Consider the following 14,934-nt stretch of genomic DNA (forward strand, 5'->3'; position numbering starts at 1 on the left):
TATCTCCTTCACGTGCTGCCATATCTCACACCTACCTTGTCTCCTGTGGGAACAAGTTAAGATTCTATGCCATGCTTATATTTTGAACTAAGCCCAAGCCCTCTCTGTTAACGTTTAAGCAGGATTTCCTAGTAAAATCTTAATATAGTTTCTGCCTACACTCAAGCCATTGACCTGCTAATAATCACGGCCATCTATATATATATATATATATATATATATATATATAATGTACTAGGAAATAGAATAATTTCTGGAATTTTATTGGAAAGCATACTTAAAGACATAAATAAGTCTCAATTGATTTGCAAGCCAACTCAAAATAGTAATAGAATGCTCTTCTGTAACATGTATAAGGGTAGTAACATGTATGTATTTCCTTCAGAAGATTAGTTAGCAGTCAGAGGAATTTCTTAGCTGTCATCAAGAGGTAAGTGAATTTACTATCCTTCCTAGAAAAATTATCATGCCGTGCTATTTATGAAATTCTTTTTCAAATTTCAAATGATCATTTTGTTTATACTATGAAACTATGCTGCATGCATGACAAGTTTGAGAAAAAAAAAAAAAAAACATTATGAAAATAATGATGTTTATAAGAAATTTTGAGAAAATGATGATAAATCCTCCTACGTGATGCCCTACGATGTATCTAGAGAAGTACAAAGAGAGTATAAGAAATGAGGAAATAATGTTATAAAGCAAGGGCACGTGTAAGGAGGAGTGTATTTTTGGCCCCAAGAGAAACAAGAGAGAAGCTCGGCACCGATGCTAAGGATGGAGGTGCAACCGCTGAAAGAGGTTCTACTAGAAGGTGGTTCCATCATATTTTTTGCCATGCTGAGTGCACCCAGAGTTAATCGATTGGCCAAGAGGACGGAGCTGCGGTCACAGTATCTCATCCCAAGTCACAAGAATTGCGCAACCCTAGTATACGGGGGTAACAGTATACATAGGCCCTAGTACGAGATAAAGACTATCAACAATCTTATTGATGATAACATATTTTATGTGCCTTTTGCTTTCCTTAAAAATATATTGGGAACATACGTAGTTATGATTTCCAATTTTCAAAACGGGACAAGGAGTAAAACTGTTTATGGTTGTGGATTTCATTTACTGGGCCCCCTTTGGACTCATCAGTTTTATTTCTTGTTTCAGGTGGTGATCAGGTTACTAGGAGGCCGGAATGAGGGTAGGCATTTTTAGGATTTCTTATGATTTCATATTAGTCAAGTTAATAAGTGCGTTGGCACATTTTTCTTTCAGAGATTGACGAATTTATTTTAATAAGGATCACCATTATCGTTGTGAGACATATTGTTGTTAAACAAGAATATTTCAGTTTATTTTTAAAGGAAGTTATAGTCTAAACTTTAATGCATTCATTTCATACTAGTCTTATATGTTTGACAAACCTTATGGATCTTTACAAAAAAAAAAAAGGATTAACAAACTTAACCCTAACTGGCTGGGGATGTTACATTGTGGCCTCCCACATTATATGGGTGTGAGAAAATGAATGTGTTTGTGTAGAGCATGCTCTCTCCAAATGATATGAGGCCTTTTGGGGTAAACCTAGGAACAAAACCGTATGGGCTGATGCTCGAATTGGACAATATCATACCACTTGTAGCGGGCTGTTACACCCACCTTTTGTTTGTTTGTTTAATATTTTTTTTTCCTTGTAATCTCTCTTTTAACCCTTCTCCAGTCTGAATAGAAAAAAAAGGGGTAATTAACCTTTCCCCCAATGAACTACCACTCGATTGTCATATACCCTCATCAACTACCAACTTTACATTATAGCCCCATCAAACTACCCTTTCGTTACCAAAACCCCATTTTGTTAGTCAAGGTTGTTAAGTTGGATGGTCAACCCATCACGTACACGTAAAGTTGGTAGTTGATGGGGATATATGGTAATTGAGTGGTAGTTTATGGGAGGAAAAGATAATTACAAAAAAAAAAAAATGCATACACATTCAAGGCATGTGATAAGTTGACCGTCCAACTTAATGACCTTTATTAACGGAAGGGAGGTTTTGGTAACGAAATGGTAGTTTGATAAGGTTGTAATGTATATATAGTTGTTAGTTGATGGGAGTATATAATAATCGAGTGGTAGTTCATAAGGGAAAATGATAATTATCCCAAAGAAAAAAGAAAAAAACGAATGACCCTTGCGATGTTTTGCAGTGGAAAACATGTTTGCAAAACTCGTTTGTATGGGCTAACTTTGCAACTTTGTAAAATCCTAGTAACAAGAACCCACAAATAGTTTCTTTATTTCTTAAAGATTTTCAAGTATGTTATTTAATCAAATTTTATATAGATTTATTTTTAAATTTACTATTAAGTAAGAAAATTGTCTAACTTTTTATATGTAGATTACTCTTTTAAATTAATTGTTGATGAATATATATATATATTGTTACATATTTCATTAATTATATTCTTTAATATTTTTTAAAAAGTTTTGTTCAATTTTATTTTTTTAATCTTACTTCCCATGAACTTAAATCTTAGCTCCGTCATGACTCATAAGTAGGAATTAATTTTTTTCCGTCTAATAAGTCTACCCTTTTCTATCTGCTAAACTTTCACGACTTGGTTGAGATGCATGGTGACTATCAAGTCGAGTGATCTATTGGTAATCTGTCATATTGCACTCTAATTATCAGATATTTGAGAAGAGAAATATTAGAATATATTGTGTGAGATTTGATATAATTATAAGAATATATTCTAATAAGAAATGATAGAATTAAATTCATTTTTCAACCATTTCCATAGTGAATAGATGAATATATCATTAAATTAAATTTATAGAATGAAAAAAAAAAAAAAAAAAGATCTATTGACGTGAATGATACAAGTTGAGACAAGCGGTGATTTACTTGGCCAAAACGGAAACAAGCACTGATTTTATAAATGAGTTGATTCAGGCTGATTAATGATCTCTAAGTTTAGTTATCAATTTAAATATTGATTCTAAATTAATTAATAAACGTGTTTGTACATGAATTGTTTGTTAATTAGAGGGCCTAAATTTGAATGATCGTGTATGGGACAGTGCATAATATTTATTTTTTGTTTCATTGACATTGTCGTTTTGATTTTCTCGTTCTTAATTAATGAAAAGGAACAAGAGAGTTTGTATACACAAAGCATGTTTTGTATTTTTGTTGTGGACGTTGCTTCTTAGCTATTCTTATTTCAATATAGTAGTACAACACCGGATTTGAATCTAAAACAATTAGGAAAAATTTTACAAAATTATTATAAATTTTCATATTATCACTAAAGTTAAAAAAAACTCTTAATTAATAGCATCGAACTTTCAATTTATTTCAATTACCCATTTATGTTAGGATTTTCTGTTAAATTTGATCAAAATAGTAAAATACCCATTTTTTTTAATAAAAAAAAATTACAACGATGTTGCAAAAATATTGCAAAGATGTTTTTTTTTTTTTAATTTTTTTTTTATATATATATATATAAACACCTGGATCATTAGAATTTTTATTTTATTTTTTTTCTAATAAACAATAAGGTTATTTTAAGAATTTTTACAAGATTTAATAGGAAATTCTATCGAAATTGGGTAATGGAAGAAATTCAAAGGTCTATACGCTTAATCGAAAGTTTTAGAATTTAACTTCAAAGGGATACTTTTAAAACGAGTGATATTTCAGAAGAGTTTTGTGAAGTTTTTTCAAACAATTTGTCCTAATTTGTTAGCAATTTAAATAGATAAAGAAAAAAAATTCTATATAAGACCCATTTATCTAAATAAACTACCTACCCAGACAAACGAGTTTAATTATCCTCCGACGCCTGGCCTTACAATCCAAAAGGAGGGACTAGAAACAGCCTGATGGCATGTCCTCTAAAATACGACCTGGCACCTGCTGAGATGACAATCACAATACGATCTATCATTTTAAGCAATTACTTTCAAAATCTTGTAGCTCATGACCAGTCCTGTTTACATTATATGGTTAATTATATCATACTTTTTAGTATTCATAAAAAAATAAAAAAGAAATAAAAAATAAAAAAGAAGAAGAAAAAGAAATTTATACTTGTTGGTGAAAGCATTATGAGAAGAATTTGTATTCTGTAACCAAAAGGGAATTAAAAGAATGAATGACTGGTGGGTTGCATGTTAAAATGCACATGCTACAAGATTTGCTATTAAAATGCTTGGCTCATTAACACTTCCACGTTTCTTGCATCATGAATGTCGGGTTCCTTCTAAATTTTTTTGTTTTATAAGATATTTTTTTGGAAATTTCAGAATTTTCACTTGTTTTAATACAATTTCTTAAAGTGTAAAAACTCTCAATAAAGAGTATCGAATTTTCAATTTCTTTTACTTACTTAATTTTGTTATAATTTTTCGTTAATTTTTGTCAAAATGCTGGAAATACTCCTTTATATATATATAAAATAAAAAAAAATTGCAAAGATGTAGTAAAAATATTGCAAGTATTTTTTTATTACAATTTTTTACACCTGTATCTTTACAATTTTGTATTTTATTTTTTATAATAAAAAATAGGAGTATTTTGAGAATTTTGACAAGATTTAATGAAAAATTCTAATGGAATGGAGTAATTGAAAAAAAAATGAAATTTCAATACCCTTAATTGAGAGTTTTTGAACTTTTGGAGTACTTTCATAACGCGTGAAAGTTCAGATGAGTTTCTTGAAGTTTTTATTTTTATTTTTTATTTTTTATTTTTTATTTTTTTAGAGAGATAAGCTACATCTAACCTATATATGAAATGGATTTCCTCCTTTTCCTCTATTCCAATTACAGTGAAAAATTAGGAAGAAAAGGGAATTTCAAATATAGTGAAAAAAAGAAAAAGAAAGTTTTAATTCAATAAAATGGAAGTTCTGTTGAATAAAGGGACATTAAAAAAAAAAAAAAAAATTTCCTAATGGTTTAATATACTTAGTAAATCAAGTCGATCAACTTTCCTAGTGCCTGCCCATGGCCTGGAATCTAACAGGATTTGGTTTTAAATTTTGTTTTTGTTATTTGATAGAAGTTTCTTGAACTCGTAAGTTTCTTAATTATCGGACATTTTTTAGTACTAAAAAATGTCCAAAATCAACCAAGTTTTCCTCATTTCTAAACTTTCTCTTCCATATATCTATTTAACGACAAATAATTAAGAAAAACGAACAAATATATTAGCAAGTAATCCATTACTAATTCATCCAAAAAAAAAAAAATAGTATTACTAAGAATTTCTTCAATCACACTTCCAAACCAAAGTGATTTTTGTTCTACATCAGTAATTAATAAGTCAAATAACTTGACTTATTTTTCCTAGTATTCTCTTGATCTTATGCAGGTGGATATTTTTTTTAAAAAAAAAATATGTAGGATTAGTGGGGTAAGTTTTTTTTTTTTTTTTCTTTTTCTTTATGTGCTTTTAGAAAATAATATCCACATAAGATGATGAGAACACTAAATAAGATTCTTTTAAAGACAACCCTAGGCTCATATATGACTATTACAATTCCTAATTTCCTTATACAACCATATCTCAATTAGGGTTGCAAAAGTTTACATAAATTTCAATGCCCTTCAAGTAGCCAAGGACTTTAATCCGATCTTACTACTAATACTTATTCTTTATTAAACTATTAACCCTTTCATGCAAAATAGAGCCGTTACATTCTTCCCTCTTAATTCAAAAAGAGGTAACATTTTTACCAATCCAGATGAAATCCACTTGCAAATAGCATCAACAATATCCTTTGCATCCCCAATGGTTGGAACTTGGACAATCTCTTTTCCATGCTTTGCAATGTATCCATCAAAGGCCTAACATCACCATAGCCTCTTGGCAGTGTTTGCCAGAAATTCAAGCTCAACCTTAGGATCACAGTTTTCCTCTTTGAAAAAGCAAATGTCTATTTTCCCAGACTCCAATAATTGTAAAAGAGATGATTGTAAGGTTTTAAACCATCTCAAAACTGGCCAAATCCCAAGTACACAAAAAGACCCTCTTGTTGGGCAATCTTTATAGCCGTTTGAATAGCTTTTAAATTGAATTTATCATATCTCGACAACGACCACTTGGATCCCACGAATTCTTTTCTCATCAAGTAATTATCTGCCTGCAGTCTTACAGCATTGTAGAGACAAGGCCGAATGGTACAGTTGCCCAAAGCATCAACCACCAAACACATTGTCATTATTTTAGAGCTCATATTATTATTCATAACCATTTGACCTTGGCATTCAATCTTGTAGGTGGTAGTACATTTCTCTTAACACCAACCAAGTTTCTTGGTAAAGCAGTTTCAGCTTTTGGAATAGGTTTTTGTTGAGTTGGGTGACTTAAACCAATCAAGTCAGTGGATCCCACCAATTTTGCTCTTCAATTTGCTCTTGGTTTTGCCTAGCCGACTCCTTCTCGATCGGTTTTTTTTTTGGGAATTTGTTTACTTCAGCCGATATTTTACATTTGTACTTGTATCCAAAAGAGTTTAAAAACCAAAAGACAAGATTTTTTTTTTTTTTTTTTTCGAATTTAGTATATGTCCAACATTTGTCAAAATCCTAACAATTTCGTCATTCAACGTTATTTTGACTGCACCAATACCAACAATCTTGCACGCAACATTATTTTCCATTAAAACTGAACTACCATTGACGGACTCAAATGCAGTAAACCAATCATTTTTAGGGGACAGTACCGGCAATATCAAGGACCCACTTGGCACTTCTTGTTAAAATGACCATAAAAAAACGACAACTACAAGGATAGGTTCCGAACCCTCAAAATTTTTCCTCGACAACACCAACTAGTGAAGAGGAACTTGGCTTATAACATTTCTCTTTATTTTCAGCTTCGGACATTCAAATTTATAATGCCATACTTTTTGAGGATCATGGCTCGATGCACATCATGAACTTCAATATCAATATTTTTGAAGTTCATAAGAATTTTATTAAATTTATCAAGATGATCATAAAAATGCGTACCTTCATATATACATCTCGAGGACATAACTGTTGCTTCAAATACAAATGGTTAATTAGAGACTTCTTCATGTATAAACTTTCTAGCTTCTTCCAAAGTCCAAAATGTTAGAAAATTCATCATATTTCTCAATACTTGTAAGATGCGAAAAATAAGAAAAATGTGAAACAACAAAGATTAGGCACACTACAAAAAAAACAAGGTTTAGCGACATGGTTATTTGGGGCATTTTTGGCCAAAAAACCGTCCCTATTGATTTCGCAACGCTTGATTAGAGACACTTGGGACACGTCGGTTTTTATGGCGACTAGAATTTAAGTTTGAGACGTTTTTTTACTAAAAAGCGCCTTAAAAAAGGGACGTTTGGAATAAAGCGCCCCCTTTTTTAAAAGGGGGCGCTTAGTGGTGAAAAACGCCCCCTTTTAAAAAAGGGGGCGCTTTGTTGAAAAACGCCCCCATTTAAAAAAGGTGGCGCTTCCTAGGCAAGCGCCCCCTTTTTTAAATGGGGGCACTTCCTAGGCAAGTGCCCCCTTTTTTAAATAGGGGCACTTCCTAAAAAAGGGGGCGCTTGCCAGGTAAGCGCCCCCATTTAAAAAAGGGGGCACTTCCTAATCAAGCGCCCCCTTTTGAAAATGAGGGCGCTTCCTAGGCAAGCGCCCCCTTTTTTAAAAGGGATCGATTGCCTAGGAAGCGCCTCCTTTTTTAAAAGGGGGCACTTGCCTAGGAAGCGCCCTCATTCTAAAAAGGGGGCGCTCAGGTGGGCAAGTGCCCCCTTTCATAAAAAGGGGCGCTTGCGTGTAAAGCGCCCCTGTTTCTATATGGGAGCGCTTGCATGGTGCGACACGCATCCAATAATTAATATATAGAAAAAATATTTTTCCCATGCAATCCATATATATTTTTTATTTTCTCCTGATATACAATACACAATACAATATTGTATTGCGTATTTTCTCCATAAATATTAGATTAATCCATAAATATTTTCTCCATTCATCAATATATATATATATATATATATATATATATATATATCACAATACATATCTAATCCATATATACAATCTTGTATCTCATAAGACATCTAAATTCAAAATGATGATATTATAAACACAAAGTGTACCACATCTTAAAGAGTTAACAAAAATTGTACCATACATATGAAATAAAATATCCAAAACGATATCATAAACATAAAGTGTACCACCTCTTAAAAGAGTGTACAAAAATTGTATATTGCATATGAAATAAAATATATCAACGAGTTCGCTTAGCATTTGGCGTCAAATACATACCCAACCTAAAATGTCAAGTATACGTACGTCACTTAACGATTACCTGCAAATGATAAAACAAAAAAAAAAAAATTAAATTACAAACCTATATCTAACTATTTTAAAAGTGCAAACCTATATATAATTAGATTATATTACAAGTGACTAAGATATGAAGATCTACTGCACATACTTTGTGATGATCCACAATGGTCGCCTTCTGCATCAGCTGCATGCTCATCTTCATTTGTTAATTCATTCTCACCTATATATAAATAAATGCAAATGTATATTATGCAATCATATATATGTTCTTTAGTAACATTTTTAATCATGAAAATGTAAATATAACTAATATAGTGTAATTAAGGTTAATTAATTACCCGGTCGATTACCGACTGATGATCCTGCTCTCACAACACCGGGACACTCGGTGTCATGTGGAGTACACATGTTTATGTTGCTCGTTCTTTGGCTCGCAAAACAATTTTCCATAAATTTCTTGACGTCGACATAGGCAGATGTTAACATGGCAATCTGTTCGTTTTGTTTGGAAATCTGTTGCTTTTGTTCATTTATGCGCTCAAGTAATGCGGGGACTTGTGCAGCTGAGATCGATGATTTATTTGCATGTGTGCTGCTTTTGACTGGTAGATGCCCAGGTCCCATTCCTCGTAAACGACCAGTATATTCTGCATTCTCCATGACCTTGGCATAAGCGTCGTCAGTTGCCCAATTTATTGATCCCTGTGTCAAGCTTGAGCTTACTGCAGTGTCCTGTGAACTTAGAGCCCTCATCTTCTCCTATATTTATATAGAATATGGAAAAATATTACGCACCAACTAATCGACTCATAAAGACTTACCATATTACAGTGTTTTTGAAAAAATAAACACAATGGTACACAAATTAAATATACAAGTTAATCACATACAACTTTGTCCTCAATGTCTGCATTGAGGAAACTACCATCCTTTCTCGTGTGGGTTACATCGTAAACGACCGCCCTCGTAGGAGTTTTCCCTTTTTTCCTCTTAAAAAAATAAAAAAAATACATAAAATTTATTAGTGTTGCTGATATATACACTAATACAATTATATATGTTGAAAATAACATACAATCTCATGTGCAATATAGGCAAAGCTCCTCGAGCCAGCCGAGTGTGGCATATTGTACTTGTCTCGTATTTCCTTGTTCTTTTTAGCCATATCCTACATAAATTACATTATGATTATGTTAGTCTTCATACGATTGCATCAGTATGATAAGTGACTCAAACATGACATACCTTATTCTTCTGAGTCATCCATATGCTGACGGCGCTTTCCAATTCCGCTGGGTTGACTTGTCCAAAGTGTTGCGTCGACTGTAGAACGCTTTCCTTCGTATCGTCGTCTTTGAGTTTAAGAGATTTCTTCACCACATGCTTGTAATTTCTCAACTTTTTTCCGAAGTCCATGAATGCGCATCGTTTAATATCATCCATTTGTAGATGAGGAGGTACATAGAATTTCATCTACAACAAGCAGAGACGCAACAGGTAGAAACATGCAAAAAATAAATAAAAAACAACACAAAACAACAATAAATTACATCAAAGACATACCATCAACATGTTCCAAATTTCTTCCTTTCTGTCATTTGGAACCTGCTTCCAAGTAGGTGCACCTATGCCCACAATACCACCGTTACGAACATAATATCCAGCGCACCTACGTAATTTCTGACCGCTAACACCTACAGGCTGACCCACACTATTAAATTCAACGACAATCCTCTCCCTTTTTGGGATACTCCACATATTAAGCGGACCACTTAGAATCCGCACATGAAATTTTCCTTCTTCATCTGTATTTGTGTAACATATGAATCACGTTTAAGATTATATATAATGTATATAACATATGAACGACATCATTAGAAGATTTTATAACATAAATAAATACAAAACATATACATACCTACTGTTCGGACCTCATTATGGGCTAACAGAGGATCATCTGGCTCCTGTGTGTCATCTGTATCATGATCTTGCCCATCCGGCTCCTGTGTGGCATTGCACTCATGATCCCACCCATGTGTGGAGTGAGGCCTATTCTCATCATCACCATCGAACGGATTAAATTGTGGATCGATTAACCTTTCTATGTTAGTATGTACATGATGATCACTAGCCCATTCACCATCATCATGAACCTGATCCTGAGGTGGTATAGGTCGGTATAGTGGTATAGGTCGGTATAGTCCGGCTTGCAGGCCCTGTGTATCATCGTCGGCGTACAAAGCCGATTGTTGTGACGGCGGTATTATTGCCGAAATTTGATCTCGTACTGGTAACTTTGACCAGGTTCTTTTTCTTGACATGTTTTTCACCTACAAGATAAATAAGGAAGGTGATATCACATTCAAATATATATATATATATATATATATATATATATATATATATATATATATATATATATATATATATATATATATATATATAATTATTGTAATTATAAACAATTATAATAATTTGAAAAAAACGCATACCCATGTCGTTTGGAGGTAGGTCGTTTGGAGGTAAGTTGTTTGGAGGTAGGTCGTTTGGAGGTAGGTCGTTTGGAAGTAGGTCGTTTGGAGGGTATGGGTAGGTCGGCTGGAGGTAGGTCGTTTCGGCAACATTCAACGACAATGTTCGGATCATGAGTAATGTTTAAGTTTAACGGCTCACTCTCATGGTAGTTGGCATATGAATCATCATTGCCTTCGCCCTCACCAATGTCGTACACGTTTCGAGGTTTAGTCCTTATAACGCAAGACCAATCTGGGTGCCTTTCATCAGTGACGTAAAATACTTGTGATACTTGCGAAGATAACACATACGGCTCATCAGTAATTTGTTTTCCCACGTGTATCAGGTTTTTAAAATTCACAAGCGTGAACCCATATTGGTCCTCCTTGTAGCCCCTACCCCTTCTTATGTCAGCCCAATCACACTTGAACAACACATATCTAGTGGTGTCGTAGTACTCTACCTCGATTATTCTAGTCAACTTCCCATAATATGTATAGCCATCAATGGTTGGCACACACACGCCACTGTTTTGAGTCTTTTTACCTTCATCGTGGGCCAAAGTACGAAACAATGAACCGTTAACTACGTAGCGGTTATATTCTAGAGCATTTTGAATAGGCCCTTTAGAATGGCATACAAGCTTCACCCCCAGTTCAGTGCGACATGTTGCATCCATTCGATTAACCTGCGATTTAGTATTAATAATAAAAATATTTAATATATTATTGAAACTTTTAATTTAAGTTATTATTTGGAATACATGTCTTGCATCTTACGTAGTCGCGATACCAATCACAAAATTGCTCCTTATGTTGTGTGTCTAATTCAATGTCAGTCATTCGCCTCCTATTGTTTCCTTGCCGAAGCATATCCAAGTGTCTCCTATATGGCCATATATATATATTAGAACTAAATGTTTTATGATTCACCAATAACTGTAATAAATGAAGTAACGTGTGCTAAGAATACAACTTACATCCGCAATTGATGAAACTCGTCCGAGTTAAACAGAATATATCGATGAACCTGTGCCAAAGTGCGGTTGTCAAGATTAACTCGTGTTACCGCCCCTTTAGCCTCATCAGGGTTTCTTTGAGGCCTATTGTGTACTGTTGGTGCATTATTTAAATACATTGAAACAAATGACACCAGTTCTCTCGCTACGTAACCTTCCGCAATAGACCCTTCAGGTGCAGATTTGTTGCGCACGTCATTTTTTAAACCTCCAAGACTCCTACATACATTTAATCACCTTGCTCATGGAAGTAATTCATTATACATATATATAAAAATATATAATATTATATATTTGAATACCTCTCAACCGGATACATCCACCGAAGCGCTACCGGTCCACCAAGTCGGCATTCTCGAACTAAATGCACAACAACATGAACCATACTAGTAAAAAATCCGGGTGGAAATATTTGTTCTAGCTTACACAAAATTATGATGATATCACTCTCGAGCCGGTTTAGGTCTGATTCTGACAATGTTTTCGAACATATGCCTCGAAAGAATAGCGACAACTCCATTAGAGGCCTGACAACCTTGTCTGTCAAGGATCCGCGCAACGCAATAGGCATAATTTGTTGCATGAGTATGTGGCTATCATGACTCTTCAAACCCACTATTGTACGTTCCTTAAGTTTGACACATCGGGAGACATTCGATGCATATCCATCCGGCACTCGTACATCTCTAATCACTTTCAAGAAACTAGTTTTTTCCTCATTAGACATTGTGTGGCAAGCTGCGGGCAGATATATTTTCCCATTGTTGTCGGTGAATGGATGAAGTTTTTCTCTCAACCCCATTTTTTGCAAATCCTTACGGGCTTCATGGTTGTCCTTTGTCTTCCCTGTAATGTCAAGCAATGTGCCAAGTATATTGTCCATGACATTTTTTTCTATGTGCATCACATCAAGATTGTGTCGTAACAAATTATCTTTCCAATATGGCAAAGTGAAGAAAATACTTTTCTTCTTCCACCCAACATCAACATTTGTACCATCTATATCTTGGGCGGTCTTTTGTCTTTTCTCTCTACGTGCGTCATGGTCCTCACCTTCAAATAATACGTCTAATTGCCTCAAGATGTCCTCGCCATTTGGCACAACAGGCGGACCATCCAGTTCTTGTGTACCGTCAAAAGCTCTTTTGTTCATTCTCCACCTATGATCCATAGGCAAATATCGCCTATGCCCCAAATAACAACATTTCTTCCCGTGTTTTAACCATTTAGACCGTGTTGAACCCATACAAATTGGACATGCTTTTTTTCCCTTTGTACTATATCCTGACAAATCTGCATAGGCCGGAAAATCATTTATTGTCCACATCAATGCCGATCGCAACACAAAGGACTTCTTCATCGATACATCAAATGTGCTTACTCCTGCATTCCATAATTCCTGTAGTTCTGATATCAAGGGTTGTAAGTATACATCTATTGCCATTCCAGGTGAACTTGGGCCTGGAATAATCAAGGATAAAATGAAATTTGGTTGTTTCATGCACAACCAAGGAGGCAAGTTGTACGGAATTACCATGACAGGCCAAGTGCTGTGGGTTGAGTTCATGTTACCGAATGGATTAAATCCATCTGATGTTAGTCCAAGCCTTACATTGCGTGGATCTGATGCAAATTCTGGGTATTTCTCATCAAATGACTTCCATGCTTCACCGTCCGCCGGATGCCTCAACACTCCGTCTTTTGTGCGCCCATCAGCGTGCCATCTCATATGGATAGCGGTGTGCTGCGACATAAACAACCTTTGCAAGCGTGGTATTAGTGGAAACCATCGCAACACCTTAATGGGCCGTCTTTTAGATGGTCGAGATTGCCCATCTCTAATATCGTCCTTCCACTTTGATAATCCACATTTTGTACACAAATCTAAATGCTCAGTATCCTTCCAAAATAACATACAATTATTTCGACAAGCTAAAATCTTCTCATATCCAAGACCCAAGTCCCTCAAAAACTTTTTGGCCTCATATGTATTTTTTGGCAAGGCTTCACCATCCGTCGGAAGCAACTGATTGATGAACTCAAGCAACGATGTGAATATAGTGTTACTAATTCCACCCATACACTTTAAATTATATAGATGTATAATAGCACCTAGCTTGCTATGTTTGGTTTTATCATGTAGTGGCTTTTCTGATTCCATACGCAAGTTGTAGTATTTTCTCGCACTCTCATCATCAACTGCGTCATGCACTGACTCTACAACATTAGGTTGCGCTTCCATGTGACCAGTAAATTCGTCTGTTATTGACGGGTGCATGCCAAAAACATCACGGAGCATGGCATTCATAGTTCTCGACTCGTCAGGTACGGGGGTTGAAGAAGATCCTTTAACTGTTGGTTCTCTTTGAGTAACAAGATCACACATCCTTTCTCCATGGAGCACCCATTCGGTGTAACCAGGTATAATTCCTGTTCCACCAGTTAAATGTGTGTAAACCAACTCTGGACTAAGACTCTTGTTGAATTTACACTTCTTACATGGGCAGATTATGTACTCCTTATTTGTAGACTTGCTAACTGCAAATTCTACAAATGATTTGGCTCCATTCATATACTCAACGGAACCCCTAAACTTTGTCATCCAACTCTTGTCCATAGCGTGACTACATTATAAAAGATTTATAAGTTATAATGATAGATCGAGGTATTAAATTTGTTTTATTAGAGGAACATTTTTAGTTTTTTTTTTTAGGGGAAACTTCACTTACCCCCTATACTTTCGTGCTTTTTGCAGACACCCCCTATTGTTCAAAACCTCTTACTTTGGTGCATCAAACTTTCGTTTCCTTTCAAATACCCCCCTACCGCTAACTTTTGACCTTTCTACCCCTAAATTTTTTTTTTAAAAAAAATTATTTTTTAATAAAAAATAAGGGCACGATTGTAATTTTCCACCTTTTCCGTTAGGATTTAACAGAAAATCCTAACGAAAGGGGCAAAGTGAATGGAAACGAAAGTTGGATACACCAAAGTGAGAGGTTTTAAACAATGGGGGAGTGTTTGCAAAAAGCGCGAAAGTAGAGGGGGGTAAGTGAAGTTCCCCCTT

The 14,934-nt window shown here is 34.6% G+C and overlaps 1 protein-coding gene across 1 annotated transcript; it reads right to left on the reverse strand.

The window, feature by feature from the left end:
* Positions 1-11,824: 11,824 nt before the first annotated feature.
* On the reverse strand, positions 11,825-14,040 carry LOC148585756 (uncharacterized). Its single transcript, XM_088517034.1, has 2 exons — positions 12,170-14,040; positions 11,825-12,086 (listed from the first exon to the last, which is right to left on the reverse strand). The coding sequence occupies exons 1-2, from the start codon at positions 14,026-14,028 to the stop codon at positions 11,825-11,827; spliced, it is 2,121 nt and encodes a 706-aa protein (XP_088373160.1). The 5' UTR covers positions 14,029-14,040.
* Between the last annotated feature and the right edge of the window lie 894 nt (positions 14,041-14,934).

The sequence above is a fragment of the Corylus avellana genome, chromosome 5 (genome assembly GCF_965113065.1).
Source record: "Corylus avellana chromosome 5, dhCorAvel1.hap1.2, whole genome shotgun sequence".
In the NCBI taxonomy this organism is placed as follows: Eukaryota; Viridiplantae; Streptophyta; class Magnoliopsida; order Fagales; family Betulaceae; genus Corylus; species Corylus avellana.

Coding starts and splice junctions, on each gene's coding strand:
- LOC148585756 (XM_088517034.1), bottom strand. CDS start 14,028: ATGGAATCAGAAAAGCCACTACATGATAAAACCAAACATAGCAAGCTA. Junction 12,087..12,169: donor TGGATGTATCCGGTTGAGAG/GTATTCAAATAT, acceptor AAATGTATGTAG/GAGTCTTGGAGGTTTAAAAA.